At 40.7% G+C, this 18,835-nt stretch overlaps 4 protein-coding genes across 6 annotated transcripts in view; all 4 read right to left on the reverse strand.

Annotated features, from left to right (window-relative positions):
- The window catches only part of LOC108236218 (signal-induced proliferation-associated 1-like protein 1), a 33,933-nt gene extending 30,434 nt beyond the window's left edge, over positions 1-3,499 (reverse strand). For both annotated transcript variants that reach the window (XM_025005507.2, XM_017416734.3), the window contains exon 1: positions 3,192-3,499. The gene's annotated coding sequence lies outside the window, so the exon portion shown is untranslated. The remainder of the gene's footprint in view (positions 1-3,191) is intronic.
- A 1,409-nt stretch (positions 3,500-4,908) lies between these two features.
- gpx2 (glutathione peroxidase 2) lies at positions 4,909-6,601 on the reverse strand. Its single transcript, XM_017409599.3, has 2 exons — positions 5,996-6,601; positions 4,909-5,637 (listed from the first exon to the last, which is right to left on the reverse strand). The coding sequence occupies exons 1-2, from the start codon at positions 6,215-6,217 to the stop codon at positions 5,284-5,286; spliced, it is 576 nt and encodes a 191-aa protein (XP_017265088.1). The 5' UTR covers positions 6,218-6,601; the 3' UTR covers positions 4,909-5,283.
- Positions 6,602-6,737: 136 nt separating this feature from the next.
- LOC108232045 (ras-related protein Rab-15) lies at positions 6,738-12,628 on the reverse strand. Of its 2 annotated transcripts, none has more exons than XM_017409575.3 (7): positions 12,418-12,628; positions 9,040-9,100; positions 8,888-8,948; positions 8,732-8,809; positions 8,533-8,622; positions 7,816-7,881; positions 6,738-7,692 (listed from the first exon to the last, which is right to left on the reverse strand). In XM_017409575.3, exons 1-7 carry the CDS (start codon positions 12,506-12,508, stop codon positions 7,540-7,542), a joined length of 600 nt encoding a protein of 199 aa, XP_017265064.1. In that variant the 5' UTR covers positions 12,509-12,628; the 3' UTR covers positions 6,738-7,539. The 2 variants fall into 2 exon arrangements, with proteins under 2 accessions (XP_017265064.1, XP_017265053.1); XM_017409564.3 differs by having other exon boundaries at positions 12,385-12,623.
- Positions 12,629-13,791: 1,163 nt separating this feature from the next.
- LOC108232653 (protein max) lies at positions 13,792-18,477 on the reverse strand. The gene is made up of 4 exons (XM_017410573.3): positions 18,322-18,477; positions 15,441-15,548; positions 15,058-15,181; positions 13,792-14,979 (listed from the first exon to the last, which is right to left on the reverse strand). Exons 1-4 carry the CDS (start codon positions 18,355-18,357, stop codon positions 14,795-14,797), a joined length of 453 nt encoding a protein of 150 aa, XP_017266062.1. The 5' UTR covers positions 18,358-18,477; the 3' UTR covers positions 13,792-14,794.
- Positions 18,478-18,835: the final 358 nt, after the last annotated feature.

Below are 18,835 nucleotides of genomic sequence, written 5' to 3' on the forward strand. Positions count from 1 at the left end.
ACACAGAGATTGTTTTAGTCCGTGAACACATAAGTACGAGACCACCAAATGGAGACCAGGCCGTCAGCCGGGAACCGATCACAGGAAATTGTGTCTGCACCTGTCCCACTGGTTAAATCCCAATCTCCCGCACAGATAATGACAGGGTTCGAACTGCTGGTGAATTGGGGGTTGAGATTTCCAAAACTTTCTCTCAGGTGGGGGATTTTTCTTTGTCAGCAGAGCAATGAAAAGGGATTACATCATCGCTATTGTCGCCCCTGAGCAGTCAGCCGGCGTACAGTCAGCCAGCCGACCCAGACAAAAAGAACATTCCAACAGTTTAACCAGCAGGAAACGTAGACCCATAGTCACACCACATTACGGTCAAACTCATCAGCCCAATCCGTCACCAGCAAAAAGATGCTCATGCTAAAATACACCCACCACAGGCTACATAATCACCAAGTCATTTGACCTCTGACTACAGGATGACTATGATCAAACGCATCACCCATGGAGCTGATTGCAGTTCCTCTTTTATTTATTTATTTTTTATTAAAGTAAAGCTGCATACATCCAAGTCGTTACTCAATTTTGGGTCAAAACTTAGCCATTTGTGACTCATCTTCCTGTCTGTCACAATGTGTGAAGAAACGATCCCGTCTCTGACTAAAGATTACACCTAAACATCGAGGGGTCACATCCCAGCGTCTGTTTAATCGCTCTTCAAATGCATCACTATAGTACTGAGCAGGAGAGGGAAAAAGGTCACAAGATTCGCACCGACCGGTCGGGTCGGGCTGCACTTTCTCACTAATGCAATATTAAAGTTTTTGAAAAGAAGATGAAGTAGCATATTCTTACAAAAAGAGCACAGCCTATAACTATCCGAAGCGCTGAATCCTTAAAGATGGGGCATTTTAAATTAGAGAAGCAATAAATAATAATAATCTCATTATGCTATAAAACATAAACAGTTCATCTAAGCAGCTGCAGCCAACACATTCCTTAGTGGCAAATTATAAAGCAGCACAAAGCTCCTCTTGTTGTTTCCTTTTATCTTTGTTCAAGCAATTCCCTTCAAGTCGATACACAGGAGACAATAGAAAAATAAGCTTAACTTAGCAACAGGAAATGTCCTTATGTGAATATGTACACCACACAAACTTCACTACAAAGGGGAACGATAGAAAGTGTTGTGAAATTAGAAAAAAAAATGATAAAAGAAACACAATCCTTCGGTAATACATCGGAGTGTGGACTATTTGTACTGATGAGAAACACGGGGGGTGGTATTTCTGTCCCCCGAAGGTGCAAAATTTGCTTTAAGATCCCCGTGGACGGATCTTTTCATCTCGTCCTTACTCAAATTAGTCCCAAGCCCCCAGTAGATAAGCCATTTTAGGCCCATGCAGCAACAGAGGGGGCATTCTTTCCCTCGACATAATAAAGCTGCTGCATTTGCGTTACATTTATCCTCTGCAAGGAATCCCATCCGAAGTAAGGAGCAGTCTGGTGGAAGATTAGACTCAGCAGTAAAGGTGGCAGCGGAGCTGTGATCAGTCATGCCCACCACTGCAGGTCAGCTAAGCCTATGGAGAATGCTAAAAATCCTTGATCCTGGCCCACAGCTAAACTCTGAGGCTTCCTGTATTTTCTTTTTTTTTTACATGGGGGAAGCCAAGCTGGCCAAAAAGCACTCTAATTATATTTGTGTATGTGCTGAGGGGGTTTGTAAACACAACGATAACCCTAACTGGCCCTGCAGCGCCTCACCTTTTCTGTTTTTTCCAGTTATGAAAAGGGCAATGTTTATCACCCGCCGCCAAAAAGGCAACAATGTTTTTACTCGTGTCTGTGTGTGTGTGGGTTCATTTTTCTGTACCGTTAGCAAAAAATCTCATGAACCGCTCATGGGATTTTAATGAAGTTTCAGAAAGTAATTATTGGCTGTACATCTGTAACTGATTTACTTCTGGAGTCAACTTGGTTCAAAATGGCTGCAACAGGAAAGCAATCTTGGCAAACACAAAAATAAGGCCATACCTCGATCAGTTTTACAGCTACTGAGCTGAAACTTGCTGTGGTAGTAGCTGAGGCTGAGCCCCAACTTGTAATCTGAGCGCTAACTGATCGCACCAAATCTGTGCTTAAAACATTGCCTGCCTTTTCTGTCAGCAAAATATCTTGGGAACCGGCGGATATATTTCAACGAGACTTTCAGGAAGTAATCACGAGCTTGACATCTACAACTGGTTAACTTGTACACTCAGTCAGTCCAACTCAAGATGGCCACCACAGCCAGCTGACTTTAGAAACCACAAAAAAATGGCTACAAATCACAATTTCACAGATATTGTGCTAAAACTTGGTGTGGTAGTAGCTGAGCATCACCCTCAATGCATACTTTGAGCGCAAAATCTTTGCTTAAAACCTTGGTGTTGACTTTTGGAGTCAACCTTGTTTGTCTGTTAGCAAAATATCTCATAAACCCCTGGCCAGATTTCAATGAAACTCTCAGAAAGTAACCATTGGGTGAACATCTACAATCAGTTAACCAGCACAGCTAATGGAGCTTAGCCTGCACAAAAATGGCTTTACATCAGGGAACTTTACAGATATTGAGCTAAAATTTGGCACGGCTGTGGCTTACACACACTCTTAACTGTTTAACAGATTTTAACATAATGCTATTTTCAAGTTTTGACCTAAACAGCTATAAGTCTGTCATGTCTCAACACAAGATAGTTTAAAACTCAACAAATGGGAAATAATCAAATCAAGACATGTAACGTGATGTTTTGGTGTGTAGAAGCAGGTTGGACAGATGTTGGAGATCACCAGGAGCTTCTCTCGTGGCTCATTTTCCGATGGTGACATCCATTTATTTGCATACATTTTGTATTTTACGCACGATGCCACCTGTGAAACACCTCACCACATCATCATCATCATCATCATCAGCGCAGAGGGGGGGGGAGGAAATGTCCTTGACTCGTTCACGGCGGGGTTTGGACATATTGACACTTTACCTCCATTAAGAAAAAAAAACAAATAACAAAAAACCAAAACAAAGCCGCTGGCAGTGATTCATCGCGCACAGCCACCGCACACAGAACAAATATGTGCTTTGTGCTGTTCACACAGCCGACAGATGTTTGTGCACCGATGTGAACACCAGCCAGCACATGACCACGTTCCCGACTCACCTTTTTTCTCTTTTCTTTCCTTCTTTTCTGTCAGACAGCAGCCGCGGTTTTCCTCCTTTTGTCTCAACTCGTAAGGTGCTGCTGTTAGTCCCGAGTCGCAAACTACGCAGCGCTCATTTTTTTCCCCCCATATATTATCATTATTATTTTTTTTCCTGTCTTCTGCTAGTTGGCTCCGGTTCGGCCCCGGCGTCTTCTTCCAAAAGGCAACTTGGAAGTTTGGATAGAAAGTTACGGGTTTGCCCCGCTGCGGTATGCAGTTTGCTGAGGGGATGAGATCATTCAGGCTACCTCCCCTCTCTCCCTCTCTATCCCTCTCTCTCTCGCTCTCTCTCTTTTGCCCTGGAGTCTCGCGAGAAAACTTCGAGGTGGAAAAGCAAACCGTTGCCGTGGCAACAGGGCTCACCTGTAGCCAAAAGGTCTAAGATGAATAAAAACGAAGAACTCTCACTCTGCGTTGAAAACACGGATTCAAAACGGACAGCTAAAACGTTTCGGTGGCTACTCTACTTGTCACATGCAATTTTTTTAAAGGCCATTTTATTCTAAATTTTTGTATAATTATATATTTTAATCTCGTTTTCCTTGGTTTGTTTTGTTTCCCCGTTCATTTTTATCCCTCTGGGTCTAGTTGGAGCCATTTTGCTTCAAGATGTAGCTCATTTTAATAATTTTGTAGCTTACTTTTAGTCACTGCGTTAGTTGCAGTGTCTAATTTCACCAAATATTTTATTATGAGTTACTTTCTGGGTAAACCTGTTTGAACTCGGATAAGGCCTGAGACACAACAGCTATACTTACTAATCTATCCATGACCACAATATACACAAATTGAAATTACTGTTCAGAAATAATCACAACTTGTTTACCATATTATCACAGTTGTTGTGATTGGTTCGAATTTTTCAAGCCTATACGCTTCATTTCAGTTTTAAAAAGAGCAACTCATCACTCTAACATAAAAGATCTTTGGTTGTATCTTTTTCTGCTGGATCTTTGCGGTGGAGGCTCCTGACACTGCTTCTCTAGAATTTGCATTACTCATAAAAAGGTAGCATTGCTCCTCTGAGAGTCAAACACAAACCAGCAGAGCTGTGGGAGATGTTTTAATCGCAAGTCTTCGTGCATCATGTCAAAACAAATATGCAAATGTAATTTGCAAAGACAGTTCAAGCAGAAACAAAAGCTGTGAAGTGTCAACAACTTCAGTGTTTATGCGCCCACAGCTAGAAGACTTTAGGGCACCGCCAGGCCCATGTTGCCTGTGGCTCTGACATCATGAGCTGATGAGGATGTGAGCGAATGTGCAGGAAATCCAATGCTAATCTGCAGACCCTGCAAACAAAGGGCCTCTCTGTACATAGAAGACTAAAGCTGGATGACAGCTTATCACACATAAGCAAGGTTGATGCTTTCCTAAATGAATGATTTAGCACTTGTCTTTTAGCAGCAACGCATCCCTGCCTCTGCAAAGACTACTGGTATCAGCACATTTTACTTGCAGCTCTAGTAATTCATTGTTAGAAGAAGACTTCAGAGACGAAAGGGCGTTAAAATTAATTCCACATTCTTCCTGCGGGATGTTAAAAACCACATTATTCTGCACACTGCATCTTTTTCTTTTTGATGTCAGTGTGGCACATCTTCATGGCGTCTTTTACTCAGTTTATGGTCCAAACAGAAAAAGCTTCAACAGGAGACAAGTTTTGGTTTTAGGGTTTTATTTTCATTCTGTATGAGTGTGTTTGGAATGTTAATTCATAAAAGCATGACTGAAGTTTTCCGTTTGCAAGATTAGACGAGTAGCACCATCTGCAGGCTATTCTAGCACAGAACGAGAAACAGACACAAAAGATGCAAAGCTAAGCATGCCTACTCATCATTTTCTAAAAAACATGATTATCTTGCATATAGTTTGCAAAATATAAATAACCTATACTTCCACAGTTGTTAAGCACTTATAAGGTCTCAGACGATATCCCCTCAGCTTTTCAGAATATCACCCTCATTCATTAAGGCTTAAACGTGTGGAGGGCAGAGTGTCGACTTTGACAGTTACGGATGAAAAGTCATTAGGAGGCGGAGGCTATTTTTAGGCCTTCGTTAATCTAAGCAGTCTTTGGATGTCAGGCTCTATGTCAATGGTGGGGAACTTTCTGCTGTATCTCTTGAAGGGCTCCCCCTCTGGCCCGACGAGGAACTTCTCAAAGTTCCAGGAGACGTCCGTCCTGCTGATGGGACTCCAGACCAGAAATTTGGGATCCTGCATGAGGGAGCTGGGGTCGTCATCGGGATAGGGGAGCTTTGCTTTCAGGTAGGCGAAGACCGGATGCGTGTTGTCTCCGTTGACGTCGCACTTCTCGAAGATGGTGAAGTTGGGTTTGAAGCCGCCGCCTGGACGCACATGATGCAGGGAATTCAGAATCTCTCCGTTGGTACAGTTCTCCTGCAGAAACACATTTCGCAATGTGCAAAATATGAGATATTGTCCAATAAGTTCTGTGTTTTTTTTCATCCAAATAGACACATCTTTCCTGCAGTGGAATCCAATTTTAATTAGATGTCTGGAAGAAAAGGCCTTGAAGGAATGCATATCATCCACCACATTTTCTGCCAGAGTTTAGGGCAAATTTCACCTTATGTTGAGAAATACAATGACGCCATTTTGGTCAAACCTTGAAAATAACTCAATGTATATGAGTTAATAAACCAACTAATTCACACACATATATAAACATGCATCACTGCCCATCAGAATATTTTGAAATAAGTAAAATTCAGGGAAAACCTGCTGTTCGACTCACCTGGTATCCAAACTGGTTACAGGGAAAGCCCAGGACCACAAGCCGATGGGGGTACTTGCTCTGCAGCTGGTTGAGCTCGCTGAAGTCCCGGGTGGTGGTGCCTCAGAGCGAGGCCACATTCTCGATGAGGACCACTCGGCCCCTGAAGACGTTGAAGTCCACCAAGTCTCCCTCCAGAGAGGTGGCCCTCAGATCATAAAAGGTCTTCGCGATGAAGCTCATCTCGACTCGTTTGCTGCCACACAGGAGGCAGCTTGAATCTCTGCATGCGACGGTATCCAAACGCCTGGTCACCCGACTCACTCAGAGCAGAAAGTTGTCTTTCACGAGTGTCGGATGGCCCTGCAGGAACCTGATCTCCAGGTGAAACACTACACTCTACAAATTTCACAGAGGGATGAAATGAATTATAAAGCCAAATAAGCTCATCATTCACTTTTTTAAGCCTGAAGTATTATACCTTCCAAGATACATTTATTACCCTCTGAATGTATTTAATATATCATAAGAGTTTGAATTTTATAGTCTAAATCAGCGTGTCATTAGATGTGTTTGGCTTTTTGGTTTCTCCATGACATGTATTAGTTTTCTCAGTCATTAAATATTTAACAGTGATCACCTGCGTCTAGCAGCTTGTGATGAAAAATGAATGGACCCACTGCCTGAACTCCCCGTGCACCTAACTTCATTACTTCAGTTCTAATTTAATCACTCAGCAAGGCTCACATCACCAGTTTTTCAGAATGATTCTTTTTAATTTATTAGCCTTTATATAAATATGTTCAATTTTTTTTGTCAAAACCTTGAAACATCATCTTAAAAGTGCATATATATCACCTGTGGAAACACTGAGCACATTGTCTCTAGCAGTAATACGGCTTCAACACACATATTACATTCATAAAAGAATCAAACACATTGAGATTAGGTTTCTGCTTTCAGATCAGTCATTATAGCACATTGTATTGCCTTCGAGGAAACGAGTCCATAGTGTAAATTAAACCGTTCCTGCTTAGTTTGAGTTTTCAAGTCTAAATAATTTATATCTGTGCTCTGATGTCTGTTTCTGTTTCCATCATTGTCACCAGAATGCAAAAAAGCATTTATATGGATGCAAACTTCACTTTCAGTACCAATCAAGTTACAAAAACGACAACAACAACAAAAACAGACTAATGTTAAAGGCAGTCCTTGAAGGAAAGCATTTCATCTGACACCTTTCCTGCCAGAGTTTTAAACTAAAATCATCTTACGCTGAGAAATGAAGTTGTATATAATTTGGTCAAACCTTGAAAATAATATTATGTGCAATCTCAGAGACAGATGTGTGCTGATTTGCATTTCAAGAACACAAGAAAAGTGCATATGGAAACTTTTGTCTTGTAGCAAGATTCCCAAGATCGTGCCATCACAGCCGGCTGCTGCTTAGTGCATTCATCTCCAGGTTTTTCAAACAGTGAAGGTAATCTAGTGGTCTCCTGTTCAGAGAGTCTTTACATCTTTAAGCTATAAGCTATATGGCACTGTGACAGACTTCACTGAGTTTAACAGGCGCAAGTCCTCTGAGCATCTTTATCCTGGCTCTCCTTCTCTTTCTCCAGAACAACTTTGTCCAAATAGCTGTCCAGAGACCCTAGCAGGTTGTCCACGTCTCTGCTGTGAGCCTGCAGCACCAGCTCTGTCACACGGACAAATGACTGCAAAGTGGCCGCAGGGAAAAAAAAGGAGTAAAAAGAAAAAAAACAAGATTTAAACTAATTTTTGCAGGTTCCCCATAATTATATGTATGATGTGACAGATTTCTTTTGGATCTGAAGTACCTCACAGATGTTGCTGCTGGTGGAAGCACTGGTCTCAAAGAACTCCATCCCATAGTTTTCTGCTAACTGGAAGATTCAAGTGGATATGGTCGAAAGTATGAATACCAAAAGGTATTATTTTGTGGCTTTATTTCACTCTAAAAGTACACAGACATGACCTTTATAAGATTTACTAGCTTGGTTAAAAGCTAAAAAAGGCATAATTTATATTCTTTATAAGTCAATGTTGTCGAAATAGACTAATTTTATTGGCAAATGGTGACCACTTAAAACCAAAAGAAAGAAAAATTGGCAGCCTCGCCTGTGTATACCTAATTACCAAGTGGAAAAATGAAGCTGCAGCAGCTGCTACAACCAGCTAACTGAAGGCCATAATTTAGATTTTAGGCAAGAAAGCTACTCTGTGTCATTTTTAAGTGCACAATTTTTTCTAAGAAGTGTTAGATGTATATTTATTTAAGTTAAACAATTGTTGTTATACTTTTTTAAATAAAAAATACATATTAGCCAAAAGAAAAAAAAAATGGTGTCATATCAGCCATAAGGTGATCTGATTTTGAAAGATTGGCATCCTTATCGTCCATAAAAAACAAATTGGTCGACCTTTATAACATTGAATACTAGTATTCCATGCTTTTACACATCTTCAAATTTGGAAAACCTACTGAAATATATTTAAAATATCTATATCTTTCATAAAATAAGGGTAAACCAAACCCTGTATCCTTGGGCCTTTGTCACTTGTCTCCTCGTCTCCTCATCAGCCTTGTTTCCCACTAAAATCGTCTGCACATCGTCTGGGGCAAACTACAGAAAAAATAAAAAAAATTTTGTCACTCTCACTTGTAGCAGTTAAAGTTCAACAAGGAATGCAAATAATGCGAGTTCACTGGAATTAAGTGGCAGCTCTTATTGCCTCATCCACATCACTGGCCCACTTCACGATGTGCTGAAAGGACGGCTCGCTTGTGATGTCATACACAAACACGATACCCTGCTCAGAGACAAACGAACCAGAATAATGAATGAAGCTTTACGCAATGAGAATAACTTCACTCTTGACACCTCATACCTGTGCCCGCCTGTAGTACTGTTTGGTGATGGTTTGATACCGCTCCTGTCCAGCTGTGTCCCTGCACAGAAGACCAAACAGAATCACACCGAATGCCAGCCGGAGTCTGTGAATGCAGCTCAATTTCACGTAAAATACCCAATACAACTTACCAGATCTGTACTCGGACTTTGGTTCCGTCTATTTCTATCGTTTTCATCTTAAAATCAACTCCTGAAGAAACGAGAGGAAGGCATTTTGTGTCACTTAAAAGCAACATGAAAAACATACATTGTTATGCGAGTGCCTTCAAATATAGAAGCTCAAGCAGGAATTCCTTTAGGAGCCCATCTTGTTTCATGCTTGTGTCCAAGCTTTTTATTTTTCACTTTATTTATTTGAGGTGTGAGAGACAAGGCAGGCATCATGTAAGACTATTTCACAGTCACGTCAGTAAATAAAGTGAGAAACGTCGGAACTTCCTCCTCCTCGCCGTTCCTCCTCTGCCTCCCCTTAGCTTTACCGTCTCTAATGAGGTCTGATAACATCATAATTAGGAACCGTTTAAAGATTTGGCCGCAGTTTCAAGACCACTTTGGCACCTTTTAAGTGCGTTCACCAGCTTGCATTTTTATTTAAAGGATCAAAACCTTTTTTTGACCAGTTTCCTGGCTTCACCTCAATCTCCTCTTCTAATGTGGCTGATATTATTAACAAACAAAAAAACACTGTAATCTTGTCCTTACCCTTTCTTTGTCCCACAACCTAAAAATATAAAAAATATGCCTCGACATCTGGCGATCTGTTCTAGGGTGGGTTTACTCATCTATCTGTGCTCACCACGGGGTCTTGGAGGTGAAAGTTACGCATAAAATACATCGGTCTGCAAACAATCCGGGCTATATTTATCCTGGCACAGACCCGCATGGTGACAAATGTCTCTTGCGTCCGGCTACACATGTTCCAGGCTTGTTCTGCCCTGTCCCTGTTATGGACATCGGCCCATGACACACTCTCAGTCATCACATCTGTCAGCATCCAGCCCTGACCCTTGGCAGTCCTGTCTGATGTCCTTCCCGCCGACGTCTCATTATATTTGTTGAGCATGGAGCGTTTCTCCCCCTGCCAGCGTGGCGTCCCCCTTTCTCATTCCTGTTGCCTAAATGGCATCAGAGGGGAAAAAAAAATCTTTCCTTTCTAGCGCACTATAAAAAGAATTCACAAAATCTGCCCCTTTTTTAAAAAGTTTGTTAGTTTTCTTCAGCTGGACTCTGCTGAGTTAGCACCCACCCACCCAGCCCTCCCTGACCTTTTCCTGCCTTTTTCCACCCGTCCACTTTACATCTGAGCTCCATCTTCCCTACACTAGTGAGTCTAAAGCTTTACACAAACATAAAGGCATTTATTTATGAGCAGCTCGGGAGGTTTACTGGCTTCGCAAACTTTATACATGGCCTAATTTGGGTGATTTTCATGACTTGCTCGGAGACGCCGTCATCTCTGCTCATAGTGGAGGCGCTGGTATTTAAAAAGGTGTCACTGCGCACAAAGAGGGGGTGCAGCTGATGTCAGATAAAGTGTGGGAGGGATTTTTCTGCTAGGCAGCAGCAAAAAGAAGCTGGGAAATGTGACTGAACAGCTCTGGGTTGCAGAAATACTGGTTTCTAATCAAACAAAGGCTGCACACTCGATTGTTCTTCTTGCGCCGTCTAAACAGATAAGGGTTTACTCTGACATACATCCCCGTGCATCTTAGATGCTTATCTGAGAGGAGAACATGCCTCTGTGGGTTGTGCAAAAGTCTTAAGCTACACACATTTTTACATAAAAACAAAACTCAGCCAAGATTTTGAAAAATATGGATCAAGTCTACTTTAAAATGTAAGTGGCTAATATAGGTGGCCTTTTGCACAGTAACAGCAACCTGATTCAAGATGGCTGCCACAGCTAATCAACCTTAGCCAACACAAAAATAGCTAAAACTTAGTCAATTTTACAGATATTGAGCTAAAATTTGGTGTGGTGGTAGCTGAGAGTCATTCACAGCACATGCTCCAAGGGCGACTAATCCGTGCAAGATCACAGGAGGTTGTGCATATTAGTACTTTAATGTTTCATCAAAATGGTTACAGCGCCGTCCTTTCTCATTGTAAGATGATTTTAGTTTAAAATTCTGTCACAAAAGGCCAGCGGGCGATATGCATTCATTCAATGAATGCTAGACCTTTAATTTTAACAGAGCTGCTCTGACGTGTGATAAATGTTACTGATGCCATTATTGACTGATCAAGCATCCTATTAAGTCATAAGTGAAGGTTAGCCAGATTGTACAACAGCTTGAAACTAAAGGAGTTAATTACAGCCTTTTCAGGTTGAAGTGAACACATCAACTCTTAATCATGCTGCAAGTTGAAGGAGGACAATTCAAATCTTTCAGGCAGTTTTAAAAAGGAAGATCCACAAGCGTTAAGAAGAATGTGATCTTTACGCAGCACAAATTTCCAGCAAAGTCCTTTGACTGAACAGTGACCTGGAACCATTCTTCATCTGACTCAAATCCTATTGAGGACTTAAAATGGGAGATTTGCAGAGAGGGAGCACAGCGTGTTACTCTGAACGAAAAGGTTTGAGTTTCAGAAACATTTTCAAGTCACAGCCTTTAGGCTTTTTAAGGAGAAACATTCACCATGAGGAATATAATTGGCTTTTTGATCATGCAAGCATTGCGGTGGCATTAATGGGGAAATCTTCATGGTATCACACCAGTAACAACCGTTTTTATCTGCTTTATGGTCACTAATTGCCTTTAGATCTTTCATATGTCTCCAAAAAAAATTGAGGGGCATGTCCACCCCTCTCCTCAGTAATTAGTGAAAGAGACAAAGCTCTGTAACTTGGCTCTGACACATGTCTGCATGTCTCCTGTTACCTGATGCAGAAATAAAGTGATCAGGACTGAAACATAGTAATCAGTAACCAATTATTAATCATCTCTAATGCACTTTTGTCAAAAAAAGTTTTAGAGTTGAAGCCCATGTTGGTGAACTTTGTTTTCCATTCACAACAAATTACAGCCAATCACCTCAAAAAAAGTTAAAAAATAAAAACAACTGGACTTCTATTCTGTAGCTGAAGACGTTTCGCTTCAGCTACAGAAAGTCCAGTTGTTTTTGTTTTTTAACTTTTTTTTTGAATTTACCATGGCCTGGATGACTGAGAATCTACACCAGCATATAGCCAATCACCTCCCTACAAGTTATTTTAATACAGGAAACAGGAAAAGAGCCTAAATTAATAACTAATGGACTCATAATCCACATTTTGCTTTTAGGGAATTAAAGAACAAAAAAAAAATAAAGATCAAACAGAGAAATTAATCCAACATTAAATATATTTATTCATACAATTTCCACCTTTCAAAGTGTTTCGTGTTCAGCAGATGAATCTTGTGACATGAGCTTTAAAACTATCGTCACAGCCTATTAACCAAAACTTGTTAGATGAGTAAACCATCTTACCGATGGTGGAAATGTGTGAAGGATCAAATTCACCTTCCGTGAACCTGCGCAGCATGCAGGTCTTTCCGACCCCAGAGTCCCCGAGGAGGAGCAGCCTGAACAAAACGTCGTACTGTTTCGCCATGACTGCGAAAACTCACAATGCAGCAGAGGACATAACTTCTCCAACACAACTTCTGGGAGCTGATGTCCTCTGCTGCGATGCTGCATTCAGGGCCGCTCGGATACTCCCCCTCCAAGCTCACAAATGCGAGCCCAGCAGAGTAGATCGTTTAAAAAAAAAAAAAAAAACAACGAAACGATAATTTATCATTTATTTTTGAGTTATTTATATTGTCTTACATGGTTTCTCGCTTATATTACGTTAATCCAAACTCATTATCTCCGTTGAAGCCCACTTTTAAATGTCTCTATTTAAGTTAAAAGCGTAATTTCCTACATCGACAAAAGCAGCACAAGACCTGCTTCCTGCAGCAGGAGTGTCAGAACAGAAAACATGAGTCAAACTAAATATTTAAGCATCAAACATTAAATTGTAGCCTGATGCCAATATTTGCTTACTCAATGCCTAAAAATGCAAAATATGACAAAGAAATAAACGACAATATTGTTTACAGAGAATTAAAAATATTAAATGTGAAAGCCTTTTCCTCGTTTCTGTCTGTTAGCAAAATATCTCATGAACCACTGGAGAAATGCTGATGAAACTTGCAGAAAGTAATAACTGGATGTACTTCTACAACTGATTTCCCTTTTTAAGTCAACCCGATTCAAGATGGCTGTCAGAGCCAAGTGATCTTAAAAACACAAAAATGGCTCTAATCAGTACATTTTACAGCTATTGAGCTAAAATGTGGCATGGTAGTAGCTGAGACTGATCTCCAGCATATATATTGAGGGCTAAAAGATCGCACATGAATCTTTGTTTTAAATTTTGACATTTAGAGTCAACTTTGGGTGCCTGTCAACAAAAGAGCTTATGAATTACTGAATGGATATTATTAAACTGTTCATGAAACAATCCCTGGATGTATCTCTATGAATATGTTTGGAACCATTTCAATTTCAAGCTGATTCCCACAGCCAACTGACTTTAAAAAAAAACATGAAAATGGCTATAATTTGATGAATTTTACAGATATTGAGCTAAAATTTGGCATGGTAGTAGCCGAGTCATCCAGAACATATATTCTAAGTGCGACATCTTGCAGAATTGCATGAAATTGCACGTTATTTTCAATTCTGTCATTTCTCATAAGATGATCTTAGTCTAAAACTGCGACATTAAAGGCAGCATAACTTCAGTCCTACAATCATTTCATTGCTTTGATTTCAGTGGATTTTATTATTTACCTGGAACCTCGAAACTTATTGCAAACCGTCATTAACCACACAGAGCCATGGATACATCCAAAAAGGATAAAATAGTTTTATTTATAATCTCATAATAAAGGTATGCCTTAACTTGCAAGACAACCATTGGCAGTATGTACAACATACCTGTAATTTCCATGGAATGGAACAAATATTTATTACACACATTGTTTTTTTTTCCTTTTTCTTTAAGATCAACATTCCCAGCACAGGCAACTATTTCAAGGGAAGGCTTATCTTTGCAGAACTGACACCATTTAGGAGTATACAGTGTTATATACTACACACTGAAATGGACTTCCACTAACAGAAATAAAGGTTACTGCCCTTTAACTTCATTGTGTAACATTCAGTATCAATTAAGTGAATTTTTTTTTTGTTTGTTTGTTTTTAATAATCACATTTATTTACTGAGAATAACAAAAGCGAAAAAGAAATACCAGAAGCTGTGAAAATCATTCATTACAGAGATCAGTCATGAATATACGGTTGCAAAATTAATTTTGGTGCAGCACTATAAAGAGGGATTCATTTGATTAAACAAAGGTTTCAAAGATAAAACCTGGGTGGGTTCTTCTTGCATATCAGACACTTTTACTAAAAACAATTTGACATTCTTTTCTGGAAAAGTATGAATATTAAAAACAGGCTGCTTCTAATGATCATTCCATCAAGGGTGGTATCGTCTCACAACAGACTCCAAAGGTTGTCCAAAAGAAAGGTTAGTTTTTATAGCTTTACTAAAGACTCATACAATGTAATTTCATGAACAGTTATCACTGTCTTTCAAAGACTGCTGAGCTGCCTCATTTTGGGGATAGTAAAAGTCTTTGCTGGGCCACAAAAAACAGTGACGGGATGCCAAGAGGATACAGCAAGGTAGAAGCGTTTTGTACAAACACTAACAGCACCAATCACACTGTCTCCACCTTGGGTCATAGACTGGTAAAAGAAGGTAGGAGCGAGAGAGGGCAGGTAAGAGAAGCTGGTGGGTACGGAGAGTCCATCTGAACACCAGGGACAGCGGCGCCCGAGTTTAGCTGGGCTCTGCGCGCAGCTTCTTCCTGCTGGGCAGCTCCTCCGGCTCTGATTCAGAGGTGGAGTCGGACCCGCCGTCGAAGGCCGACACGGCGCTCCCTTTGCGGTTCGTGTACAAGCTGCTGTCAGAAGAGTAGTTTGTCTGGAGCTGAGTGTTCCCTTTGGCCTTCTCCAGTGCACGAACTTAAACAGACGAGACGAAAAACCAGTGAGACAGAAGTGCCAACGTGCGTTTGTCAGACGTGGAGATCGTCTCCTTACCCTGCTGCTCCAGAAGTGCGTTTTGCTTCTTTAAATCATCGATGTCTTGCTGGTGGCTGTGATTTTTTCTTCTCATGAACTGGATGTATTCTGTGGCTTTGTCTAAAATTTGTGCTCGTGAAGCCTGTTGGAACAGAAACAATAGCCGTGAGACAACTCTGCAGGGTCACTTTGCTTAATGCAAAACATGTTATTCTCTCATCTAGTTAAGTGTATCAAGGTTCACAGAAATCACAGCTAAAACCAGGAAAATATACAGCTGCTCAGGTGAACGCTATACTTTTACACTTCATTTTTGCATGAGGTAGTTAAATTAACTGAGTACGCTAATCATGGCCTTGTAATTTCTCCATAATATTCAATTATAATTAAGCTCGTCTCACCTTCTCGCCATGTAATGCAGGCACGGAGTCTCTTAAACCGTGAAAGCTATCTTTGATGTGGTCCCTTCGTTTGCGCTCCAGCGCATTGTGGTGTGCTCGCTTATCAGCCTGCAAAGACACGGCCTTTATTCTTAAAAACACAGGTTATTTAAACAAAAACACACACCAAAAAATCAGTTTAGCAAGACAGTTGGTGCTTGATTTTTTTAATGGTTTGATGCCTTTTACTGTGCTTACCTAAAATGTGATTGTGTGTTCGTGTAATAATCTCACCCTGAACACAACAGCACAAACCTGCAGCGTAAGTCTAATGTTTATACGGATGTGATCTCTTTTGCTTTCAGTTGCTTTAAGGGTTGGGCCACTCACATAAAAACACGTGGCTTTGATTAAGCTGACTGTGTATTTACTCTCCACCAAATGCTGCATAGAGACTGTCAGCGTTTTAATGTGAATTCATCAGCAGTGGCAACAAAAACACAAATTTACTGAAGATAAGACACAAGCTGGGAAACAGCCTGAGTCAAGGAAGGGAGGAAAACCATTACAATGCCTAAATGCAACTGGCAATACTTTGTCAAATATAAGTATGTTTTTTACAATAACGTGGCCAGAATCTGAAGACAGATGCCACAATCTAATTTATACTCAATCAGTGAAGCTCATGTAAAACTGAAAGTTTTATTTTTTCATGGTTCTTATCATTAACTTATTAGAGGAAATTAGCAGAGCAAAGTAACATTTAGCTTTAAAAGGTATGACGGTAACTTATAAATGTTGATCTAAAAACTCCAAGAAGGACTTACAGTTGTGCCGTCACAGCCTTCAAAAAGAAACTTTTAACTACTAGTTCAATTTATTTTGGAGAGTCGTTGAATTCACCAACCAGGGCTCAACATGCCAACAAAAGCTTGCTTCAGGCAGCTGGATACGGAACTAAACCTGCAGCTCTCAGCTAAATCAGACCGTAGAATAATCCATAGCTCAAACATTTGTGTACTAATTAAGAATTTGACATAATTTCTTCAGTGGATTTTACTGAAACTCTCAGAAAATAATCACTGGATGTAAACCCACCCACTATTGAAGTCAACCCCACACAAGATGGCTGCCACAGCAAAGCAAATTTAGCAAACACAAAACTGACTCTAACCAAGACAATTTCATGTACATTAAGATAAAATTTGCGGAGGTTGTAGCTAAAATTTATCCCCAACACATACTCTGAGTACAAACGGATGGCACGAGATCTGTTTTTAAAATTCTGCCGTTAACTACTGAAGTCAAGTCTGTCTGTCTGTTAGCAAAATATCTTCTGAACGACTGGATGGATTTTATTGGCACTCTCAGAAAAGACTCATTGGTTGTACATCTACAAATGACTCGCTTTTAAAGTCAACACGATTTAAGATGGCTGCCACAGCTAACACAAAAACGGCCTAGTCAAAAAATTAAAACTCTGGCATGAAAAAAAAGACTAATAGTGTTGTCAATTTTATACACAGTGACCTAAAATTTGGTGTGGTAGTAGCTGAGCATCATACTCAGAGCACCACACTTTGCTTGCAACTTTGGCAAAAACTATTGGCTTCGACTGTGTTCGTTAACAAAATATCTCATTAATCATTGAGAAGATTTGTGTGAAACTTTGTGTGAAGGTCAAGCCAACTCAAGATGGCTGCCACAGCTAATCAACTTTAGCCTGGGCAAAAATGGCTTTAAGCCAGTCAGTCAGTCAGTCTTGCAGATATAGAGCTACAGTTTGGTGTGGTAGTAGCTGAGAGTCATCTTCATACGTCAACCTGATCACACGAGATCTCGCGGGAGATCACGCATAACGTCATAGACCAGAGCTGACCAAAATGGGTCCAGCTTCGTCCCTTATCTTCATATGATGATCCTAGTTTAAAACTGTGGCCCGAAAGGCGGAGGATGATATGCAATCCTTCGGGGACTGCCAAGGCCTTTAGCTGTTCTAACGCGATTACAGTCAAATAAATAAAAAAAAATATTAATAAGGCCATAACACATATCAGATATGCGCAACTTTCCTGGAGAGCGACGCCAGTGTGCAGGGAGGTCGGGCAATACGTGAGATACGAGATGCCCGGAGAGAACATCGAGTACTTGATGCCTATCCAATTCTGCAGGCTGCAACAGCTAACGAAGCAGCACAGGAGATTTTAATCAAGTCTCCAAAATAAAGCCGAAGCATCGCTCCACTCTGCCCATTTCAATGCTACTGCTAGCTTATAGCTATGCTGACGTAATGGGGCTACCCTTTAATAAGGAAGAGTTACCTTTACATCAAACTGTACCCAAACCACCCCAGAAAGAACAGAGTTAAAAGGCAACAACTGGAGCTCCCATGGAGCGTTTAAATGTAAAAAGGGACACCATGTTCAAATACTTCTTCGCCGTGTATCTCTCTGATGAGCTGGCCTTCCTTTCAGCAACAGCTCAGCTGCTGTTTGTTCCGTGTCGCATCTAGTTTTCAGCGTTTATGCAGCTTAAATTGCATTTAGGGCTCTTTAAATGTTACACAACGGACACATGGACGTTACAGGGCGTAAAAAACTGAGCTACCACAGTTTAAAGACGAGCTGATGTTGTTGCGATGTGTTGGGGAGTAAAGATAAGCATCGTGCTGCTTTAACGCAGAGAAATGGGGCAGTTTATTATGTTCGGCTTTTATTTACAAGCCAGCACTCCAAAGGAAAAGATAACTTCCACTTATAGGCCGAGCGTTTCTAAAAAACACTAGAGTTAGCCAACAAGCTAACACGCTAGCACAAACACAGCAAGCAGGGATATTTTATGTTGCTAGTTCGGCTAACAGACCGACAAGCGAAAACTAGGGAAAAAAAACTGAAACACATACATCGCTGTCGACTTCGATGTCATCGTTTTCACTCATTCTTCAGTAAAAACGACCTAGAAAAGAAAACAGGCAGCTGTCAAAACAAAGTGCAGCGACAACTGGAGGCGAACACAGCGTAACGCGGAGCCCCTGCTACGACGGTTTTCCTACACGTGATTCGCCTACACATGGAACGGAAAAACATACACGGCGCATGCGCACTGAAACTAGGCCTTCTGGGAAATGAAGTATTTTGGTAACTCGTAGCCTGATTAGCCACTGAACTGGAAAGGAAACTGACTGACGGCTGGATTTTTGGAAACCATCTTGAGATGTCCTTTGTGTGTCATTCTGTAATTATTTACATGCGGATTTACATACTCCTTTTGCGGACTATTGCTAGTCCATACACCAAAGTGAATTTCTGTCATACCACTATCATTTTTTTTGCAAGCAGAAATTGCAGCAGCAGCGAGGTGTAACAGATTCAGTGCAGCCTGGAGCACTTTGACAGAAATATTATAATATTGGGTCA

Source organism: Kryptolebias marmoratus, linkage group LG10 (assembly GCF_001649575.2).
Source record: "Kryptolebias marmoratus isolate JLee-2015 linkage group LG10, ASM164957v2, whole genome shotgun sequence".
Classification (NCBI taxonomy): Eukaryota; Metazoa; Chordata; class Actinopteri; order Cyprinodontiformes; family Rivulidae; genus Kryptolebias; species Kryptolebias marmoratus.